The sequence below is a fragment of the Coffea eugenioides genome, chromosome 2 (assembly GCF_003713205.1).
Source record: "Coffea eugenioides isolate CCC68of chromosome 2, Ceug_1.0, whole genome shotgun sequence".
In the NCBI taxonomy this organism is placed as follows: Eukaryota; Viridiplantae; Streptophyta; class Magnoliopsida; order Gentianales; family Rubiaceae; genus Coffea; species Coffea eugenioides.
In genome coordinates, this window is record NC_040036.1 from 8539114 (window position 1) to 8562492 (window position 23379).

At 34.8% G+C, this 23379-nt stretch overlaps 3 protein-coding genes across 3 annotated transcripts; 1 reads left to right on the forward strand and 2 right to left on the reverse strand.

Moving 5' to 3' along the window:
- Positions 1–52: 52 nt before the first annotated feature.
- Positions 53–1486, reverse strand: LOC113755746 (transcription factor MYB4-like). The gene is made up of 3 exons (XM_027299656.1): positions 1306–1486; positions 975–1104; positions 53–581 (listed from the first exon to the last, which is right to left on the reverse strand). The coding sequence occupies exons 1-3, from the start codon at positions 1436–1438 to the stop codon at positions 53–55; spliced, it is 792 nt and encodes a 263-aa protein (XP_027155457.1). The 5' UTR covers positions 1439–1486.
- Positions 1487–8373: 6887 nt separating this feature from the next.
- On the reverse strand, positions 8374–11579 carry LOC113755755 (cytochrome P450 87A3-like). The gene is made up of 8 exons (XM_027299667.1): positions 11317–11579; positions 10582–10891; positions 10342–10491; positions 9993–10241; positions 9010–9088; positions 8815–8921; positions 8599–8726; positions 8374–8467 (listed from the first exon to the last, which is right to left on the reverse strand). Exons 1-8 carry the CDS (start codon positions 11577–11579, stop codon positions 8374–8376), a joined length of 1380 nt encoding a protein of 459 aa, XP_027155468.1.
- Positions 11580–16888: 5309 nt separating this feature from the next.
- Positions 16889–23213, forward strand: LOC113762399 (inositol phosphorylceramide glucuronosyltransferase 1). The gene is made up of 10 exons (XM_027305843.1): positions 16889–17483; positions 17946–18066; positions 18225–18410; positions 18954–19117; positions 20422–20529; positions 20841–20978; positions 21068–21175; positions 21465–21750; positions 21827–21950; positions 22763–23213. The coding sequence occupies exons 1-10, from the start codon at positions 17220–17222 to the stop codon at positions 22902–22904; spliced, it is 1641 nt and encodes a 546-aa protein (XP_027161644.1). The 5' UTR covers positions 16889–17219; the 3' UTR covers positions 22905–23213.
- Positions 23214–23379: the final 166 nt, after the last annotated feature.

The following is a 23379-nucleotide window of genomic DNA, read 5'->3' on the forward strand; positions in this document are numbered from 1 at the left end:
ACTTGAACTGTCAAAAAAATTTTACCCTAGGTACAGATAGGAAAAATGTTTATCATACAATCTGTGCAAATTTCTCCTGTGATTTTCCAGCATTTAAAAAGAGGTTGTACCAGAAAACCATGTCTTCCTTGATACTATCTTCCCCAGGTTCAATAATAGATTCTCCAGTGGATAGAAACTGAAGCCTTGAGTCTGAGGCAGGACCCAGATATTTGTTAGTCTTGCAAGAATCTTTGGCCGATTGTTTCAAATTAGTTTCTGCAAGAACTCTAAAGGCCTGATAGCTATCTTGTTTAGCTGGCCCCGGTGCAGATATACTGTAGTCTAAGCTGGAGAAATTTTCATGAATACGTCCTGTAAAGTTTTGAACATTACCGTTGCCCTCTGAACCAGGATGATTTGATGCTTCCCCAGACTCAGGTGTTCCCTGACCATTTGATCTCCATAAATTTGTTTGTAGTTGTCGCAAATCTTTTTGCCCGACGGCGTCCTGATGAACCCTCTTTTTCAAGTGAGTGTGCCAGTAATTTTTTATCTCATTGTCTGTTCGTCCAGGCAATCTATTAGCAATAGCAGACCATCTGGGGAAGAAAAGAAAGCATTTATTTGCAAGTGAAAAAAAAAAAAGAAAGAAAAACATATTATGTATAAAGAGTTTATACAGTTCCAAGTATCAATTTCTTAATTTCTATTTTCACATATTGATTTCACGCAGTCACTGTTCACAAAGGTTTGCAATTTTGCATGCATGCATTATTAATTTCCATAGTCGCGATAATCAGGGTATCTGATGCACATTAGTGCTAGCAATTGTTCTTTCTCATTAACTTTTTAAAAATATATAAAGATACAAATTAAGAGACTACTGACTAAATATAGGCGTAAGTAAGAATTATGTACAAATTCAATTAATTAAACTTAATAGCACAATATAATCCATACTCTGAGATGGTTGTAATAAATTTCCAAAATACCTGTTTCCCATTATTTGATGAAGCTTAATGATGGTTTCTTCTTCTTCTTTGCTAAAATTTCCCCGCTTAATATCGGGCCTCAAGTAATTCGTCCATCGGAGTCTGCAACTCTTTCCGCACCTTAATAAGCCTGGGATAGTGTTTCAAATATAGAGTAAGCTCGAAAACGAAATTCTGTACTTCTCCAATAAATGCTTGTGCAAGAATGTACAGCTCAAAAGAATGGAAATTTCCCATAGAACAGACTCACAACTTTATGTTGATCACGGTTACTTTCATAAACTGGATTTGTTATAAGCTGAAGTCTGCAGTAGGAAATTATGACACTTACCAGCCTGTTTGGGAAGTGCCCTCCAATTTTCATGGCCATATTGTTGAACGAAAGATATCAGTATTTGATCTTCCTCGGGAGTCCATGGCCCTTTTTTCAACCCCATCTTCTCGCAGCAAGGAACCCTCACCATAGCTGATATCGCTCTCTCCTCTTCAGTCTTCACACAGACACGCAGTAAGGGAGATGATCAGAAGAGCCTCAGTTTAATTAACGTTACTGTGAAGTTTTGTAAACGTGCTAAAATTGACTATAATGGTCTTTCTATACTTTGTGACGTTGCTAAACATGGCTTCCAATTTCCAAATGCTCGTTTTCAATTTGAAAAGCACGAAAGAAAAGCAGAAGGGTCCCTATCAGGCTTGCATTTTGTCTCCGTAATTCTCTTTCCTACTCTCCATCCAGATCCAGAATAATCTATGTGAGGCCGCCACAGCGCTGCTCACTAAGCAGTATGAAAACTGAGGAGTGATAGAAGAATTTTTTATCAAGACTTAAACTGTCAATTTTGATGAAAGATTTTTCATGGCTAATAATGATTTCAATTTTTAGTTGGCCACGCAGCTATATCATATACGGTATTTTCCGGGCTCTCTTCTTCCATTGAATTTCTGGGATGTTTCTTTTGGATGATGCAAAGCAAGCAAAGTGCAGTGGACAGCATTATAGTAATTTGCTAAGGTCAAAAATCATACGCGCCACGTGCAAAGTACCCAGCTACCTTTTTTTGTCCATACATCAATGTATTTGGGGGACAATAAAGAAAAGGATTATGAATTGACTGCTTTATTTGTGAACAAATACGAATCCTTTACTAAATGTCAACATTCAAAATCCTTGTAGTGCGTGCTCAATTTTCAACCATAGCCTTTGATTCCTGTCAACACCATGACCTTTACCCCCTAAAAGTTAATCCATGTACTTACTGATTAGCGTATTTATATTTTCAAATATGTTTCTTTCCACACTAACAAATGCAAAATTCAAGGTTTCTAAATGTTCGAATGGATGATGGGAGGATTGGGTTAGATAGTAAAGTGAAAAAAATTTTAAGTAATCAATTTTGAATTTGAGAGATTCTACTTAAATAAAAGGGATAATTGCAGAAACCTCCCTTAAGGTTTCTGACATTTGCACTGACCTTCCCTGTGATTTGAAAAATTACACTGACCTCCTCTGAGGTTGCAAATTCAGTCCAAACGATTAAAATATTATTTTAGGAAGTGAAATTAGAATTTTTTACCAAATTTGTCCTTTGTACTACATGTCCAATGAATGACAAAGTACTACAAATCAATTAACAATTAATAAATTTTAAGGAGTATAGTTTATAGGCAAATACGCATTAGCTATTTAAAGTACCGGTTTTTTATGAGTATTTTACTTTCAAACATTTAATTTAATACAAATATTTACGGTCAAATACAGATTTATATTTACTTTCAAATATTTAATTTTTGTTAAATACAAAAACTACCAATCTCTCTTCCGTAAAAATATTAATATAACACTTTTTCAATTTTAGTTACAAACATTTATGTATTTAACATAAATTAAATGATTCAGAATAAAATGCCCATAAATAGCCAAAACCTTACTCATGTAATAGATAAAAGTCATAAAGAATTAATACTTTATGGGTCATTTCTTTTTTTTTAAATATTTAATTTATATTAAATAAATAACCTACCGATTTTCTTTTTACAAGAATATTACTGTAACACTTTTTATATTTTACTTATAAACATTGATATATTTATTATAAATTAAATGTTTGAAAGTAAAATACCCGTAAAAAATCGGTACTTTAAATGAGTAATGCGTGTTTGCCCATAAAAAGCAGGTAACTATTTAAAGTACCGGTTCTTTACGAGTATTTTACTTTCAAACATTTAATTTAATACAAATATTTACGCTCAAATACATATTTGTATTTATTTTCAAATATTTAATTTTTGTTAAATACGAAACCTACCAATCTCTCTTTCGTAAAAATATTAATATAACACTTTTTCAATTTTAGTTACAAACATTTATATATTTAACATAAATTAAATGAATAAAATGCACATAAAGAGCGAATACTTTACTCATGTAATGGATGAAAACCATAAAAAATTAATGGGTCAACAACAAAAAAGCCCCCTGTGGTATAGCCATCATACAGAAAAGTTTCCTGTGATTTCATATCATACGCGTCGATACCTCATAGTTTGAATTATTGTGAAAAGTCAACAGAAATAGTCAAATGTACCGCGTTTGACTTAAACGCACTGGAAATGCGCGTATTTCTTGCGGAAAATGGATTTCTACCACAAACTTTCAGCTGATATGCCTTCTTTACCCTTCAGTGACTTTAATAAACAGATGGAGACATCAAAATTGAAGGCTCGGCCTTCAGTGACTTTAATACTTTCAACTGATATGCTGGGCTTCGGCCAAAATTGAAGGTTGTGCATACATCGAGAGTAATCAATCAAGCAGAGGTTGCAAGCCAGCAAAAGAATTGCAGGAAACAAAGCCTTAGTCTTAAGGTAAAAATGTCCGAGCTACATCGACCAAAATGTCCGAGCTTAGCTGTCTAGTTTTTTGTTTGTAAATATTGAAGGGAAAGTGCAAAAAGTGGAGAATCGATGTCTTCCTCAAGCTCTCGACCAACTAGCGGCGGAAATGGAGCTAGAGGTCTTCGATACGGATACAAGATATGTAATTGTGGAAGGAAGGCGAAACTAAAGATTGGTGAGTCGGAAAAGCCATCGAAAGGAACGTTGTATTTTGTGTGTGAAAAAGATGAATGTAGGTTCTTTTCATGGTGTAGTCCAATTTACAGAGACGAGCCAGATCGAGATACACCTGTCCCCGTAGTGAGCCAACTTGTTCAAGAAAATTCGTATTTGGGTGACGTGCTCTCAAAACTGGAAAATTTGGATAATGAAATGAAGAACTTGAAATTGTTAGTTGGAGGTTGTGTTATGGTATCTACTTTTTCTATTTTATTGTTGTTGATGTCTACCAGATAAGATAATGGTAGGCTGTTGTTGATGATGTAGTTCTTCATCTACCGAATTGCTAGTTGGTAGGCTGTTGTTGATGTATGGCGTTTTGTTGCAGTGAAAAGGAACGAAATTGGTACTATGTGATCCGATATGTTATTCGATAAATAAATTAGAATTTAAGTAAAATGGGCACTGTGTGAGTATAATGAACGAAAGTCATAAAGAACTGGTATTTTATTCAACAACGGGTTTAAATTTATTTTTAACCGACAAGTAAATTTCTATTTAAGGCACATTGGGTACTGTGTGAGTATAATGGACAAAAGGCATAAAGAGTTGGTATTTTATTCAACAATGGGTTTATTTTTATTTTATCCAATAAATAAATTTCTATTTAAGGCACCTTGGGTACTATGTTTTTGTAATGGAGGAAAATCATAAAAAACTTGTTTTTTATTCAACAACGAGTTAATTTTTATTATATCCGATAACTAAATTTTTGCTTAAAAAAAATGGGCATTCTGTTCTTATAATGAACAAAAGCTTTAAAAAGTGGGGCTCTTGTATTCAATAACGGATTTATTTTATGTTATTCGACAAATAAATTAGTATTTAAGAAAAATGGGTACTCTGTGAGTATAATGGACGAAAGTCATAAAGAGCTGATCTTTTATTCAACAATGGGTTTAAATTTATTTTATCCGATAAATAAATTTCTATTTAAGGCACCTTGGGTATTCTGTGAGTATAATGGACGAAAGGTATAAAGAGCAGGTCTTTTATTCAATAATGAATTTATTTTTATTTTATCCAACAAATAAATTTCTATTTAAGGCACCTTGGGTACTAGATTGTTGTAATAGAGGAAAGCCATAAAGAATTGATTTTTTATTCAACAACGAGTTAATTATTATTATATCCGATAACTAAATTTTTGTTTAAAAAAAATGGGTACTCTATTCTTATAATGAACGAAAACTTTGAAAAGTGGGGCTCCATCACTGACTCCACCATCTTCTGGCTCCTTTTCAAATGGCTCATCCCCACTACAAGCATAAATTAGCCTTTCCTTAGGCAAGTTCCAGTAGCACTGGTTCATTAATTCAATATCATTATTGTCTCTAATTGGGTGTAGACCACCTTCTAAATCAACATTTGGGACACAAAATCAAAGCGTTACTCTAGTTACTCCACTTTCTACCTTTTTAAACATTCTGCACAGGCTCACTATCGATAACTGATCTTCAATTCTGTCTTTGAAAATAGTCATGTGGGTTCCTGTGTAGTGGAGCCTTAATTTTTCTCTAAATCTCCCACCAAAATACATGTGTATGTCAACTTTGTCCTTAGATTTCTCCTCTACTGCAGCATGATAAGCAATAAAGTTCTCAGATATTAGTAATTTGTCTTTCACAAGTACACAAAAAACTAACATAATACAATCAAAACAAACAATTCATTGTAGGTGGGATTGGGGACCACATTGGACCATAACATATCTCCATATAAGCCATATTAAGATAATGAGATATTACAGAAGCTGGCGTGCTTGACTAGTCATGGCATTTAACAGTAGTAATTGATCAATAGAAGTGATACTGCACTTTGATAGTATAACTTCAAGCCAAAAAGACGGACTGTCAGACTCAACAATTGAGTCTGACCAAAAAGAATGGGTGACCAGATTCGGACATGAAATGCATAGCCTTATCATCCCAAACAACTGAGGAATTGGAACCAAAGCTGGTAAACGAGGGACCTCTTCTATAAAGTTATCTCTTTTTAAGCTTTCAATAATTATCAAAACTTTAACAATTTGAAAGGGACGCTTAAGCTGTCTATCTATGCAGCTAGGTTTGCTGGGCATACATGAAAAACCTTCATCTTCATTAACAACATACGTAAATACATCAAAAATCTTATCTTTGTTAAATAATGGCTTCCCAATTTAATCTGAAATCAGTAAATAACATTTTTCCTTCCACAGCATACCCCAAAACCCGAATCGAAATAGATGAGAGATGATATACTAACCCATTTTTCTTTGATTTTTCACCGCAAATCTTCATTTCTTCGTATTTTCCTTCGATCTTGATATTTGATTGAAATAAGAATCGAAATTTTTGCTGAAAATTGGCTACAAAAGGGGCTGCTCCATCTTCTCTCTAGGGTTTTTAATTTTTTTCTCTCTCTTCATTGGTTTTGACAGAATGAAAGAGCAAAATTACTTCTGCAATTGTCGCTTATATCAAAAGGGTAATTTTGTCTTTTCACTCAACTCCGTCTGTTTTAACAATTTTCGTCGACTTTTCACAACAATTCAAACCATGGGGTATCGATGCGTATGATATAAAATCACATGGGCCTTTTTTGTATGATAACTATACCACAGGGGGCTTTTTTGTTGTTAACCCAAAATTAATACTTTATGGGCCATTTCTTTTTTTAAAAAAATATTTAATTTATATTAAATAAAAAACCTACCGATTCCTTTTTGCAAGAATATTACTGTAATACTTTTTGAATTTTACTTACAAATATTGATATATTTATCACAAATTAAATGTTTGAAAGTAAAATACCCGTAAAGAGTCGGTATTTTAAACGAGTAATGCGTGTTTGCCCATAAATTATACTCCTTAAAGTTTATTAATTGTTAATTGATTTATAGTACTTTGTCATTCATTGGACATGTAGCACAAAGGGCAAATTTGGTACAAAATTCTAATTTCACTCTCTAAAATAATATTTTAATCGTTTGGACTAAATTTGCAAAGGATTAGTAACCTCAGGGGAGGTCAGTGTAATTTTTCAAACCACAGGGGAGGTCAGCACAAATGTCAGAAACCTCAGGGGAGGTTTCTGCAATTATCCCTAAAAAAATATATATTTATATGCTCAGACGCTCGATCGATGATCATATATGAGAATGGCCGATGAAAACATTGTACTTTGTCTAAATTCTTATTTGATAATTCAATTCAACACTTAAATTTAATGAGTTTACATTTTAATATATTCAAACTTGTTTGATAATCAAAACTAGAACATCTGAATTTATTAAATGGTACTGAATTTTTTAGACAAAATATGCTCCAAAGAAAAAGTAATAAATTATTAACTTATCAATTAATGTGATATATAATTAAATATATCAAATTTAGTACATAATAATTCACTAACTTAATAAATTCAAATTTCAGATTTTAATTTTCAAACTTTAATTTTATCAAATGCACCATAAGTTTAGAAGGTGACAAAAACAGTTTGATTTCTTATGGTCACTACAGTTTGTAAAAGATGCATAAAAAAAAAAAAGATAAGCCTAATTGATAAGCATTGCCATATTAATAGAAACTTAAATTGGAGAAGCATTATCGCAACTTTGACTTATTCGTGTGCGGGAAGGTCCTAAAAGTGACCATCTCAAGAAAGACGTTTGGAAAAGAGGACACTCATAAAGGGTGCAAGATATAATCAAGATTCTGCAAATCCCTGACTTTTACCGACACTGGATTTGGTTGGAAAAGTCAGCTTGTGTAGCCGCCATATTTAGTAAAACCACGTACTTCATTTGTGATATTTAAATTTATATGGTTTGTAATTTATTGATGGAATCATTGCAGCCGAAGTTTGTCAAGCCTGCCGTATATCATGAGCATGAACCCATTAACTTTACACAGGAAAATACAAATTCTTTGCTGCTGCATTGGACAGCCATTGAGTTGAAATACGATTTGTTATTCTTGAACATTTTGCAAGCAAAAAGATTTAAAACCAGTCTTGTTTGCTTGACTTGTCATTCTTGTCACCCCTGATTACAGAATTTAAATTTAAACTTAAAAAAAAACTAGTTTTTGCTGTCTAAAAGGGAACAATTTTAGCATTTCTAAATTTGATCGATAATTACAATAATCAACGAGATTGCATGGTACATCAAGGTAATGATTGAAGGAAAGCCTATACAGCGGCAACTTATTACAGGAATTTAATGGAACTGGATTGATTGATCCGGATGCCCTTGCTTATTGAGCAAGTGCCTAGGATTGAAGAGTTGAATAAAGAAAGTTCATTAGTTGCTCTTCTCTGAGATTTTGAAATGAAATCCATCAGGAAACCTTATGATAGGAGCTCGGACGATCTTTCCTCCCTTGACCATAGCCCATCTGCCAAAAATAAATAAATATTCTTCTTCAGAATGTAACATGTGTTGAATTTTAGTTCATCGATGGAATAAATGAATATCTGCACTGTGCCAATTTGCATTTTGTGCAAGGAGTAGCCCGGAGAAAAGTACCTATATTTTGTGACCAAGACATGTAGGAAGGTAGCCAACAACACCCTGCTGTACTCAGCTCCTGCACACTGCTTCATGCCTGACCCGAATGGCATAAAACATTTTGATACAACACTTGGCTGGATGTTCTATACAAATTCAAAGTAAAGTTCTGTTAATCAAGTGCTTCCAAATTGCATTTTGTGACAGGAAAGGCTGGTTTAATGTAATAAAGACCTTCCAGCGCCATGGATTGAAGGCAAGGGGATCTTCAAATTGGTTGGAATTCAAATGTAGAGCTGCTGTGGCGATCATAATCACCCAGCCTTCTGGAATTGTATATCCTGTTGCTTGTAATGTTTGAAAATGTCAGTTGGAAAATGTTGGACTTCATTTACAAAAAATATGTGGATCACTGAAAATCAACTGTACCATTGACAGGGATGTCTTTCAGGGCTCTGCGGAAAAACCCTGGTGCAATGTTCCCCAGCCTGAGAACTTCATTGATAACCTGCGGTTTGAGATCAATTTTATCAAAAAAAAGCGATCCAAAATGTGTTTTCAACAGCAAATTTCTGCAAATGCCAGTGGTACCTGAAGGGTAAAGGTCATAGATTTGTATTCATTCCATGTGAGTGGGGTGTTCTGTTGTAAAAATAGATATTCCAAAAGATTTTATCATGTTTGTTACGGTTTGGATAAGAGTCTTAGCTGACAAAAATTTCATCAGAAATGTTTGTTCCTATTTTGAGGAAGAAATCTGCTAAGATAAGATTTTGATAAAAGGGCTAAAAGCCAAATTCAAGATTGTGAGACGTCTTGCTTTCTCAGTCAAATGGCCTTCTGATGGTCTGACTATTTCCAACTTTTCCCAATAGTGGAAGACCTTTGACCACTTCAAATGCTAAAACTGGTACGGGAAGCATGCATGTTCTCACGGAAAATCAGCTCTCAAAATCCTATCCTCTATCACTCTCTTCCGTATTCTGTAGCCTATAAATAGAACCATTTGTCAGGTTCATTGGCACACCGAGAAACGAAGTCTACACTTCGCAAATTCTCTCCTCCCTTTCTCCATCTGCTCTTCTTAATATTTTTATTTCACCTGCTGGGTTTGTTTCAAAATTTTGCTGGTTCTACGTCCCTCTAACAAAGTAGAGGAAGACTTGTTTAATCCTGGAGAAATATTTCAATACTCTGAAATAGTTTCTTAGGACAGTGCTTTCAAGCACGACTCAAGTGTTCAAGTGTTAGCATTGTTCAGGCCGCCTTATCCAACATGTTCAAGTTCTCCCTCTTTTTAAGGATTGCTTCGTGCTCAGCCTGTAAAATGAACGTCATTATTATGCATTGCTTTCTTGAGACCATATTGTCGTGGTTTCTTATCTTAAAATTAGTCAGCATATGATACTAACAGTTAATTCCTCCAAGACTGCAGGATGTTCAGCAAGCAACTTGAATGCCAAAGCTAATGTTGTCGAAATAGAATCGGAGGTGACAAATAACAGACCAAACATCAACTGTACTACGAAATCCTCTTTAATGTATGTCTCGGTGTCCATGTCTTGGATGATGTGGTCAAGCAAGTCTCCCTGAGTTCTCTCAGGGGCTGCTAGCCTCTTTTGCACCACATCCTTCATCATTTTTCTGACCTTCTTGTGGATCTGATAAGGATTTTCAGGGTCAGAATTTGACAACTAGTATTATTTGATCACTGCAGAAAATGAGTAGTAGTAGTAGTTTAAGGAAAAGTACGCTAGGTACCTGTAAACATTTGTGATGTGCAGTCCCAGGGATGTTGATAGGAAAGGACATGAGTCCTTCTACCAAGTCCTTGAACATTTCACTAATATTCAACGGTGCATTTTCAAGGTCACCGCTGAAGATCTGTTTTGCAGCAAAATTGATTGTCATCTGCCAAGGCAAGAAGATGTCAAAATGTAATTCTTGTACATGCAACCAAGTATTAGTCATGCAAGGCAAATGATTGAGTTCGATACTAACTGTAACCGCTGCTCCTTTCACTTCAATTGATTCTTCACTTGACCATTTACGAAGGGTTTCGCAAACCATATCTTCCATTTGCGGAAGTAGCTTCTCTTTAAGGGAATCCACGCCAAAGTGGTTCAAGGTCAAGTGTCTGGTATACTTTTTGGAAGACTGACTAGCCTGATCAAAGACTTCAGCAAAAGTGTCCATCGACCATGTATCAACCAGTTTTCCATCTTGGCGAAGGAGAAAATGGTTGAATTCCGGGTCTGCTGTGATGATGACAGGCCTGCCCGCAACATTGGTTTTGAAAATCGGACCATACCTGAAGCAAGAAAATGTTTAATTACAGCCGAATTAAATATTCGTGTTTCAATTTCAAAACTAATAAAAAGTGACAACCACTCACTAGTATATGGTTAAACTACAACTTGTACCCTTTGTAATAACAATGCACTCTTGGAATTTACTGACTTAGTTTTTTGAGATCTTAATATGAGAACCACTTATTTTCTGTCATTAGTGCAATTTTTTTTTTGTCAAACAAATCGTATTAGACAATTTTCTCTTAGTTTATTTACAATATTGACTTCTAATTTATCAAACAAAAAAAAGATCCACTTATTGACAGTACAATATTGGGATTTCAAGAACATTTTTTGTAATTTTTTTTTCTTTTTTGGTGGAAAGGTGAAATTGAGAACATATAGCATATAGGTTAAATGGACAAGGTGGCCATGGTCACATTACCTCTTAATTCTCTTCTTCAAAAACGGTGGAAGGTCTATGGAAGCATTTGGGAGTACTAACTGAAGGGATTCTCCAATCATGGGGAGGCCCATAGAACCAGGAGGAAGGGCACCGCTGCATTTGGGATTTCTCCATCTGTAAATGTAGTTACTAACGTAAACTGCTAGTAAAGCTACAACACTGAGGCCAACCATTGACAGGTCCACCTTGGCTGCAATTTCATTGAAATATGAGGGAACGCGGTTCGTTAGCTCCAAAGCCATCTTGACGAGAAGAAATGTTTAGAAGAACAAATCAGAATTGGAAAGATTGGTTATGTGATGCTTCCAGTAAAGGAGAACCATTTCTTATATATATAAATAAGTTGAGGTAAGTATAACACCAAAAAAATGGATTCGGCAAACCAAACAGTTTAGAGGTCCAGAAGTACAAAAAAAAAAAAAAAATGTGGCAAAAAGACAAGGATTTGGATCATCTTGATTAGTAATTTCATGGAACTCGTATCTTTTGCTCAGTCATGGCTATATCCTATTTTTTGGTTTCTTGGATTAAGACTGGTTGTTTTTAATCTATTGTGCTTGTCTTGCCTCGTATGAGTGAGCATTCAGGGTTTGTATTCCTTTCGTAAATCTTTAGCCTTCTCAAAATTTTCAATCTGCCAGTCTCGATTGGTCTAGAAAACTGTCTTGTCCTACTCCTAGCTTTCTGAACATGGTCGTTCGGCACCTCTTGATTGGTCGAGGATAATTTCCAGTCCTAATTAATCTGTGTGTTAATGAAGGGTTTTTTGTTTTTTGTTTTTTTATAAACATCAATCACTAATCTAAGTTGAAGGAAAAAAAAAATTTAAAAATCTAAGATGAAGGGAATTAGGTGCTACAATAGCAACAATGAGAATTAAAATCAGTTGATGAAAATAAGGGAGTTTGAATTGCAACTTTTCAAGGGTTTTTAGATAACAAAGAAAAAAGTAGGTCTCTACCTTGACAAATTTATCAAATTCTATTCCGTTTTTTTTTTTTGGTTCGTTGTCAATGAGCAAGTTTCCTTCTAGCTACAAGTCAATAAGGTAAGAGCAACAATAAATTTACGAATTATTATCACTTTATCCCCTTAAACTATATCACTACTATCAGTTAACCCCCTAACGTTATCTTTTAGTCACTTTATCCCTATAAGTAATTCAACTCAACATGTTAAGAAATTTTGGACAAAAATATCCTTTTATTTTATAGCATTACTATATTGTTATTATCACTTTATTCGTTTAGATTATAGTGATACAATTACTTTAGTTCTTAACATTATTTTCTAGGCATTTTACCTCATCGTTAATCCAACTAGTACGGTCAAAAAATTTTAAATATATTTACCCTTTTTATGATTAAAAATAAAAAGGTTGGAACGGTTATACATCCTTTTTCTTACTTTAAGAGATCGAAAAACATAAAAATAAAAGGATTTTCTCAAATTTCTTTTTTCGTATTTATTAATACTAGGAAAAGAAAAAGAGATAGGAAAGAATGAGACAAAAAATTAGATTTTGTGAAAAATAGAAAATAAAGAAAAGTCTAACATTATCCTATTACTTTAAGATTGTCGAGATTAGGATTGGAATTTGGTGGCAAACAAAAAAGTGAAATAATTTTAAAATAATAAAAGTATTTAGTTCTTTTTTATTTGTAATTTTTAAAAAAAATTTTGAGCTCTCCCTCTTCCTCTCCCCCTCCCCCTCCCTCTCTCCATCTTTCTATTTTTTTTTCTATATTAATAAGATTGTCAAGAAGAAATAAATTAATACTTTGACTTTTTTTCTTGATACTAAAAAGGAGAATAGTCACTTTAAATTTTTTATTATTTTTATTATGCAAAGAGGAGGGTATTTTCTTCTAAAGTTTTTTAACTTGCTAAATTGGTTTAATGGTAGGATAAATTGCCTAAAAAAATAATTTTATGGGGTAAATTGATAATGAGACTATATTTTATGGGGGTAAAGTGATAATAATTTTAAGAATTAAACATGTCTTTTTACTTTAATTAACATATTCTGTTAAGTTTAACCGTTAGTTTTGGGGGTAAAGTGACTAAAAGATAATGGGTCTGTTTGGAAGCCCTATTTTTTACCAAGTTTTTATTATACTAGTTTTTTAACAACTTGTGCTACAGGAACCCCTAAAAACTTATCAAAGTTTTTAACCTACACACTTAAAATATCCAAAACACAACAAAAAAAAATTCCCTTCCGCTTTTCTTCTTCTTCCTCCCCCACCACCACCTCCATTGCTGGTTCCGGCGCCAATTTCCGGTGCCGGTGCCGGTCTTCTTTTTTTTTTTTCCCCTTTTTTCCCTCTCCCCCTCTTCCTCCCCTGCCATCATCCTCTCTTGTCTTTTTTTTTTTCTCTCTACGTCCGGCGCCATTCCTCCCCCACCTCTCTGTGGGAAAAAAAAATAGGGCAGAGGAGGGCTATGGGGGGAGGGGGAAGGGGCAGAGGGGGGTGGCGGGAGGTGGAGTTGCTGCTGGGGGTGGCGGAGGTAACAGGGAAGAAGAAGAAGAAGAAGAAGAAAAAGAGAGGAAAGAAAAGAAAAAGGAAAGAAAGAAAAAGAAAAAGAAAAAGGAAAGAAAGGGAAAGAGGAAAAAAAAAAGTTTTTACCTTACAAAAACTTCTACAAAATTTTTTCAAAAACTTCTACAATGCACTACAGTAAAGTTTTAGATAAACTCCCAAAAAAGTCAGGTTCCAAACAGGCCCAATAATAAAAAGGAAATTGATAGTAACACTAAACGCTAAATTTAATTGTGATATTGGAAGTCTCCTTTCTCATGTATCACTGCAAATGCTGGCTTTAACGGTGGATTTAAGAACAATTTGTTTCAAGTTTTTGATGCACCATTCGTTTAATAGTGCATTAGGGATGTAGCCATTGCTTAAAAGTTTTACCCAAAGTTTGTGAGAAATTTTTGGCATTGGTTCTTATATCATCTTTTAACGAGTTTAGTTCAAAATTTACGCAGATATTTTACTTATTTATATGTATTTTGAAGGAGGACCTATTCGACTAAAATGAATTCTCTTTCAACAAATATATATCTATATATATATAAATGTGAAACGTCCTATGGGTCGGAGTCGAATGCACGACACTTGAACAAAACTGCCATAAAGTTTGCCACGGCCCATTTTCACGTTTTGCAACACAAGAGATTAGGTCCAACCTGTTCCTATGTCTAACTAAAGCCTCTTGACCTGGTGATCGGCGTATCGTCCTTGGATCATGATCTATCTGAGGCTAAAATAGCCCAGTATGGTTCTAGATTTAAAGCCCAAATAAGATCCCGAGGATGGATTCAAACATTGGGATTGCTCAAATGTTTTAGACAAATGAGGCGGTGTTTCCTATGATTCCTATGATTAGCTAGAGTTCAATCCTGAGCTGGTTTTTTTTTAAGTGAGAGTTTTTGAATTCAATATCTCCTAATTACAATCTCTTATATCTTATTATCTAATTTAACCCTCTCTTATGCATTGATATCTTAACAAAGCTACATCAATTTGTTACTAGATGTCACATAATGTGTTTGGATTTGAAAAAATACTGTAGCACTTTTTGTAATATGATGTATATGAAATAAAATAATTATTAAGAAGATAAAAAAATTAGTTAGAAAATGTGTTTATAATGTTATAAAATAATTTGTAAATAATTGGCAATTCAAACTGTTGTTAAATTTCTTAGGCTCAAATGAAATCTCTGCACCTTGCAAATTTTGATGGGCACCTCCCATAATTGTTTGGTTGTATCTTGAAGCATTCAGGCTTTTAGACCTCCCTCTGACAAAAAACAAACTTTGAGCATTGTTGTAATTGACTGTTAGGCCTCAAGGCGATGCAAAAGAAAAATAATAAAAATTTGGATGCTAATTATAAAAGAACTTTAACTTCATTTAACAATTCAGTGCTATATGTTTTTATCTATCTTGTATATAGGTTTACTTATAATTAGTATTGTACGCGATTAAAATTTCAAGTCTGCAAAACAAGAAATATACACGATAAATATGTAATATATAAATTTGGAATAATTGTGAGTACAATCTCTGGGATTTTCTCAAACTTCTAGAGAGTTTCCTTCGATTCTTCTCCTCAAACGCCAATCCAAGGGCTTTACGGCTTGCTCTTGGATCAACCACTGACTCCTTCAAATCTTGATATGGAAGACTGGAAAGACTTGAAAGATATTTGAAGACTCAAGTCCTGATATATGGGAGACTTGGAGAGTTTGAAGATTCGGACTTTTGTAGCTTGGAGCTTCAGTACTTGAACGTATGAGATGCCTCTTAGTGTGTCTGTGTGCCCCTTGACTTGGTAGAGAGACCCCTATTTATAGTTGTGGTATGAGGTAGAGATTGAAGACCTGTATACCACTTTACTTGTCTTGCAGGACATGCAGTCATATTAGGATTGTGTCAACTTAAATATTATCTCTTCATTTTGTATTTACTAATAAAGATATAATATCAATAAGTAATTCTTTAATTGGCCAAACTTGTAGGGACACGTGACGTGGCACCATTTGATTGGACAAACTATTGCAGTATATAAGAGATATATATGGATTAAACAACTCTAAATATTATCTCTTTAATAAGAAATAAATATTTAGATATTTATCTAAAAATTTATGAGTCATGTAGATATAATTTGGTTGGTGTAGGTATCCCAGCAATTTCAATTGATTGGAACACCTCAACTTGACACATACCCAAATATAATTGGCTATTTAAGAACCAATTTTTCAAGTGTACATGACATATGGCAATATCCAATTGGATAAAAACAAGTCATAAAAATGATTTATAGACCAATGGTAATTTTTAGAATTTAATTAAAATTCCATTGCTTACAATTATCATACAAAATTAGATTCTTCAATATTCATGTAAACTATTAATTTTTATACTAACAATGTATATACTAGTGGATTTAGATATCCGATACTTTACAGAATTTGAATTTGAATTCTAAATTTTGTGCATACGACATGTATTGTACACATTACCAATGCATAACCTTGTTTGGATTGTAATATTTTTGCCTAAAAATGCTTTACGTTTTTCATAACACATTTTTCAATCATTATTTTGTCCCACATATATCAAATCAATGCAGTACATTTTTCTATGAAAATTTCAGAAAATAACAATCCAAACGAGAAGATATTTTCTACACTTGATTCTCCCAAATCCAGCAATCCTCTAAGCAATACCTTGCAAAAATATTGGATAATGTTCTGTTTAGACTGCTATTGTTTAGGATTTTTTTTGTAGAAAAATATATTTCAGTGATTTAATATATTTTAGATAAAAAAAATGTGTTCCAAAAATTTTTTGTGGAAAAAGGAAAACCACAATATCCAAATATAGTGGATCCGGGAGCTCGACCCAGGACAAGATTTACGGGTCTAATTGACCCACCCGAGATCAATATTTGGCCTTGCCTGGAACACACCAGTCACAGATATTTGACGATTCCCACTTGGAAATTTCAAACCTTTAAGTAGAAGAACACACGGAGACGGCAACGCAGACCACTCGCAGAGAGCAGTCATACAAAGACCAAACAAATCTTCAGATTATTTATTACTACTATTACAATCTACAACTCCAAGTTTACTTGTAAGAATTAAGAATTCCATATATAAAAAGTTTCAAATCCCATAATTACTCTTCCTAGACTATTTCCCATCAAGAATTAGTAGATCTCAAGTTCTCCTCCCAAAGCCCAATCCGAAAATGGAAAGTATCGTCTTGTAATTCAATACTTTCTTGAGGGAGGGAAGTAAAGGAAAGAAAAGAATTTTGGATATCCTTAGCTTATATATATATACACAAAATATATATATATATGGCGAGGATTATCAGTATGTGTAAATTATTACTGGGAATTTGGATGATTGGGTTATTATATGGTGTCGTTGGAGGAGAAAAAGGCGATTTGGGATCGTTGCCGTCGTCCAAGGGGGAGGCCTACGTGACGCTTCTGTACGGAGATGAATTCTTACTGGGGGTAAGGGTGCTTGGGAAGTCCATCAGGCACACTGGATCCAAGAAAGACATGGTCGTCTTGGTCTCCGATGGTGTCTCTGATTACGCCAAGAAGCTTCTTAAGGTACGTGCCGATTAATAATAAGATTTCATCTTACTTACAACCCAGTTCATGCACCTGGAGCATTCGAGCAAACATGCAGGAAATGGTTAATTAGGATTATTATGAGGTAATTGTACATAGATATCACGTTTAGCAGCATACTTTCTGTTTTATATTAAGGAGGTGAGTTTCTGGCAATTTGGGCTAATCAAGATCACTTTTTTTTTAATGAGAAAATGAAGCTTGAGTGATTAAAAGAGTACGTTGGTAAGAAGGCAAAAACTGGGGTCGTTGAACACTTTTTATAGCATAACGGGTTTCCAAGTGCCTGAATTGCTTGGTTTATGTGCTATTATTTCCTTGTGCACAGTCTTCTTGTTGTCCCTTGAAATGCTTTGGATGCGAGGATAATGAAACTCTAAGTAGATTGATCTGTTGAAGTTAAGTAATTACTTGAAGTCTCATTTACCTCTTTTTGTGCAGGCTGATGGTTGGATTGTAGAGAAAATTAGTTTATTGGCAAATCCGAATCAAGTGAGACCGAAGAGGTTCTGGGGCGTTTACACCAAGCTAAAAATATTTAACATGACTAAGTACAAGAAAGGTGATTTCTTTTACCTGTTTTTCATGTAATACATAATTGCTATTGAGAAATTTTAGCTTCTCGCTCCCTTCTAACACTTTAGGATTCTGAACATATTAATTTCCAGGTATATTTGATGAGCAATTGGTGTTTTACCTTGTCTTTTAATTCATTTGCAGTGGTGTATCTTGATGCTGATACCATCGTTGTTAAGAACATCGAAGATTTATTCAAATGCGGGAAGTTTTGTGCTAACCTAAAACACTCAGAGAGGCTGAATTCGGGAGTCATGGTTGTTGAACCATCTGAAGAAGTCTTTAAGGATATGATGAGACAAGTGAACACTTTGCCTTCTTACACTGGAGGTACAATGTCAACCAACCAATCAGCTACTTTGATTTACTGGATGAATTTTTTTGGTGTTTATGTTTCTGTTCTATTATTGCATGTACATGCCATATTTTGTGTGAGATTTTTCTTTTGAGGTTTTGGATGACGCCTTGTACATATTGTAGCACGCAAGTGTCTTATCTATTTTCTTCCTAGTATTTACTATTCAGGAACTTGAACTTTTGTCTAGAAATTTACTGTGTGAATGACAGAAATGTAGAATTTTTATCCTTACATTTATGGTATGGCTGACAAATACATTGAATAGAATGTCAAGTGTGGGTGGAGGACGTGAAAGGATGTTTTGAATTTGCCTTGATTCTTTAGTGTATAATGCATGAGAGTTGCAAGCCATCATATCATCCCTTTTAAACTTGAAGATTTCTTCTTTATTACTGCAAGAAGAATGTGTGTACCTCTCCAATTTTCAGCACTGCTTTCAGTGTTAGTGATATTTTGATGGCAAATGTTTCTTTGTTTCAAAATTCTTCATAATTTTTTGCTTCTCTTTCTATCAGGTGATCAAGGTTTTCTTAACTCCTATTATGCGGGGTTTGCAAATGCACACGTTTTCCAGCCAGACCTAAAACCTGAGGTGTTGAATTCTAGACCAGTTCCTGAAATGGAAAGACTTTCTACATTGTATAATGCTGATGTCGGTCTTTACATGCTTGCTAATAAGGTACCTTCTCTCTCTTTCTCTCTCTCTCTCTCTGCACATGCATGTGAGCTGGCCACCATTGTTCATCTGTGGACAGGGAAATCTCTATTTTATATTACAAAATTACAAATTTTTGTAGTCCATGTTTTGCCAGAGGATTTGTTCATGTTTTGTCAATTGAGTCGTTTCTTTGTTGGTTCTTGTCCTCAATGGATTGTGGATTCAAAAGTTTTGATCCTTGGTCTCACTAGTGTACATAAGTGGGGATTGAGGAACTAGTAAGATACCATATCCTTTATGAGAATTTCTATAAGGAAATGCTTCATGAGTTGAACATTTTGTGCTTAATTTTGGAGAAACATTTAGCAATGGGTATCTGTATATATTTAGTATTTTGGCAGGGGCTTTGAGTTGTTTGATTGAAGAACTTCGTAATTGTTCTTATTGGTAGCTATCTTTTTGTCTTTAACAACGAACTTGAATAGTAAAAGCTGGAACTTTGAGTGGCAGAGCTTTTGTAATTTATAAAAAGGGTCATGCTGAATGTTTATATGATTTCTATGCAGGGCAATCGTACACACTTTTGTGGTGAATGTAAACAGTTTTATGCTTGCATTCACTACGAACATGTATACGACCCTTATTATCAAAAGTTATGCCTCTTTATGAATTTTAAAACCTCCACCTGCCCCTAATAAAGACTTTCAAAATTTCCAGCTTTTCATGGAATTAAAACAGTGGAAATCAAAGGTGACATACTAACTGGGAAACAGAGATTGGTATCATCATAAATTGAAGTATGGAAACCGAAGAGGGAAGTTTGGATCAAGGCTTAACATTATCACCATAGGTTGATACTGTGCATGTGATTAATGAGAAAATGGCGACATATTCTCCACTGAAAGTGTAACCAGAGACGGTTCAGTCCTTTTAACTGCCACCCCATCCTCCGAGCCAAAAAGAAGATTAACGAGAGAGAGGGAGATGCTGGCAGAATGTCCTTTGTGCCATAGCAGTTGATTCTGATGCATATGAAGTTTGTTTGTTTTGGTGGTCATGTCTATTAAGTCAAGGTATCCTTTCTTGAAAATTTTGGGAAACTGCCAAAGCCCTCCTAGAAATGAAAAGTGACGGGATTTTGCACTTTGCACTCTAGGAAAATGGTGGATGTCTATCGAGTAGAGATATTTAAAGGGAAAGATAATCACATTATGGTTATTTTGGTTACAAGGAATGCTTTGCCTGAAATAACTAAGCTGAAATATGTAAACCATCTCTTGTTTTGTTGTTTCTTACCTTTTTTTTTTTTTGGTTGCTATATGTAGTGGATGGTAGATGAGAAAGAACTTCGTGTTATTCATTACACACTTGGCCCCCTTAAGCCGTGGGATTGGTGGACATCTTGGCTTGTCAAACCTGTTGATGTCTGGCAGGTAATTGTATCATCCTCGTGAGCAACTATTGTAGCTGCAGATTCTTCACTTTATTATTCTGAAAGTAACCTGTCATTTGTTGCTTTGACACTGTGGATTGGGTCCTGCGGCTGTTCTGTCTGTCTTTCAAGACAATGCAGTGCTTTGTGCGTGTGGTTTTTTTTTTCTGGAGGGGGGAGGGGGTTGTCAGCAGCACCTGTTCCTTTATTGGGGCTTACTGTGGAAATTAACTACTGGCAAGTGAGGATTATAGGAGTATACCTCTAATAAATACATCTAGTAGTATAATGTCTTATTTGCCAATGCTGCAGAATGTCAGGGTAAAGCTTGAGGAATCTCTTCCTGGAACTGCAGGGGGTAAAAATCCAAAAGAGGAACTTCTAGTCAAGTTTCTCTTTCTGCTTCCATTTTGTCTCCTACTTTTTCATTATTATCGGTCTTTTCTTCAGGTTAGTAATTTGGAAATTTCAGTCTCTTAAGTGTTAGTCAAGAGAATATCTGTTTTTTTGGTTTCTGAAAGCATATTTTATGCGTCCAGAGTCGTTCATTTTGTGATCATATTAGACACGTCTACTACAAAATCAGAGCTGGAGGTATCTTTACTTATGCAGCAGTGTCTTCCTCTACTATCAGCTCCAATCCACAGGTTTGTTTTCTTTTTTGCAATGGAAGTAGAATGATTATTTTCATTGTAATAACTAATCTTTGTTGATCCAACAATCTCTCATGTTTGCCTCATTTATTTCTAACGAAGACACAGAGGACCAGACTGTTCCTATCCATTTTGCATTGACAATCTCTTCTTTTTTTCTCATTCGTTTTTCCATTATGCTCTGGACATTATCAAGTTAAAGTTTCTTCCTTGGTTTCTTTTTTGGTATAAATTACATGTTACAGTTTCGTAAAATGTGAAGTTTGTCATAAATGAATTGCAGTTCTCAGATGGTGCCCAATCTAAAGTGCCCGCTTTTCTTGGTGGAATGTCTATCTTGGTTTGTTTTATGGCTGCTTTGGTGTCCCTTGCACTCTCATTTGCCATCATCCCTCGACAAGTGACCCCATGGACTGGTTTGCTTCTCATGTACGAGTGGACATTCACAATTTTCTCTCTGTTGTTTGGAAGTTATCTGCAATTAATCTCTCACTGGGGAAAGATTGTTGCTAATAGAGCTGCATCATTATCCTCTCGTGCTGAATCATTTGACTATGACTCTGGAAAAGGTTAGTTCCCTTAAAGCTGTGGGAGAGTTTGAATTTCATTTTGTCATCCAGTTCTTATCTTCTGTTTCTGTTGTAGGTCATCAGCGGCAGCTGTCATCTTGTGATGTTGCTGCTTGTTACTATGGGTTAGGAGCGGCATTGCTTGCTATTGCAGTACCGGCATTGCCCTTTATTCTAGGGATTACTGCTCTGTTTTTGAGGTATTTCACATTAAACTTATGCTTCATCAGATTTTATTTACTTGTAGCTTAATAAATATAACATAGCACCATGCACAATCTGCATTGCATATCCATAGAATGGCTACAATTTCTGATTGTCAACTTAGTTGTCGCTGTATGGTGGGTGATTTCAAGTTGCAAGCTCTGTAGTTTTATTATGCTCACGCTGACTTCTACATATGTCATTGCTTCTAGCATTTTGATGTTATTGTCGTCTCCTTTAATTTTCAGTCATTGTATGTCATTGACCTTTAATAAACTCTTAATTATTTATTTCATCATTTGACTAGAGAATGTGGAAAGTATCTGATATCTCAGGGGAGCCCTGTTTTGCAGGACTCACATTAGAGAATATGAGATAAATTGTTATTTGACAAAAGAGAATGTTTCTTTCAATTGGATTTCTGTTTCATTGATCTGATGGATTTATTGAGAACCTCATTTAACTTTGGTAAAAACAATCGTAGGGCGTTCACACTGGTGGCACATTTAAGCATTCTTTGAAGCTGCTTTGTGTATGCCTTTTAGATGTTCTTCTAACTGGATAAAGTCAACCTGTGAAGAAGTTTGGTTTACAGTTTTCACCTTTCAGGACTAGGGAATTTCACTGATCATTCCTCTACTTGTATCATTTGATTGACTGTTAAGTTGCTTTAAGACATCATGTCATCTTGATTTTATATGAAAGAAAGGACAACATGTATTGTTGTATCTATTCCCTCCCCCGCTGTGATTATGTCTGACACATGCTAGCAATTGATTCAGTGACACACCTTTGCACATCTTGGCAGGTTAGGTTTGATGGCAGCGGGAGGCCTTGTTCTGGCATCCTTCATGACATATGCTGCAGAGCATCTTGCAATTAAGTCATTCTTATTAGGCCTCGAAGCACGGGAGCCGCAAAGGTCCAGCAACACATGCTTCTTGTGCTAGCAGGACGTGTGAGCTTTAATCACTTCTGCTGACTACAGAAATGCAGCTGGTGGTCCTCTCCATGTAACTTTGGTAGACAAATTCTTTTCAACAATTTACTTGTAGAAATTATCTGAGGTCTTTTTTTTTTCTTTCCGGTAGATCTCTCTCTCTCTCTCTCTTTTTATTGGTATTTTTGTACTCAGCTAAGAGGATTTTGAATTAGTTTAGACGAGGGTTCTGTACTGTAGCTTTCTTTGTACCATCAAGATTGTAAAATGTAATTCTGCAAAGATTCTCAATCAATGAAAAGAATATATTCGTGGTCCATTTTGCTGTAGCATTAGCAATAATCCGCGTAGTCTGATAAATCAGGGGCCCTCTCCTGTTTGTTCACCGTCTTTACTTGCAAGGGTGGATGAAAAGCGTCAACTCATTTTGTCAGCAAACGTAAACTTCCCTTTGTTATTAGTGTGGCTGAATTCATAAAGTTAGG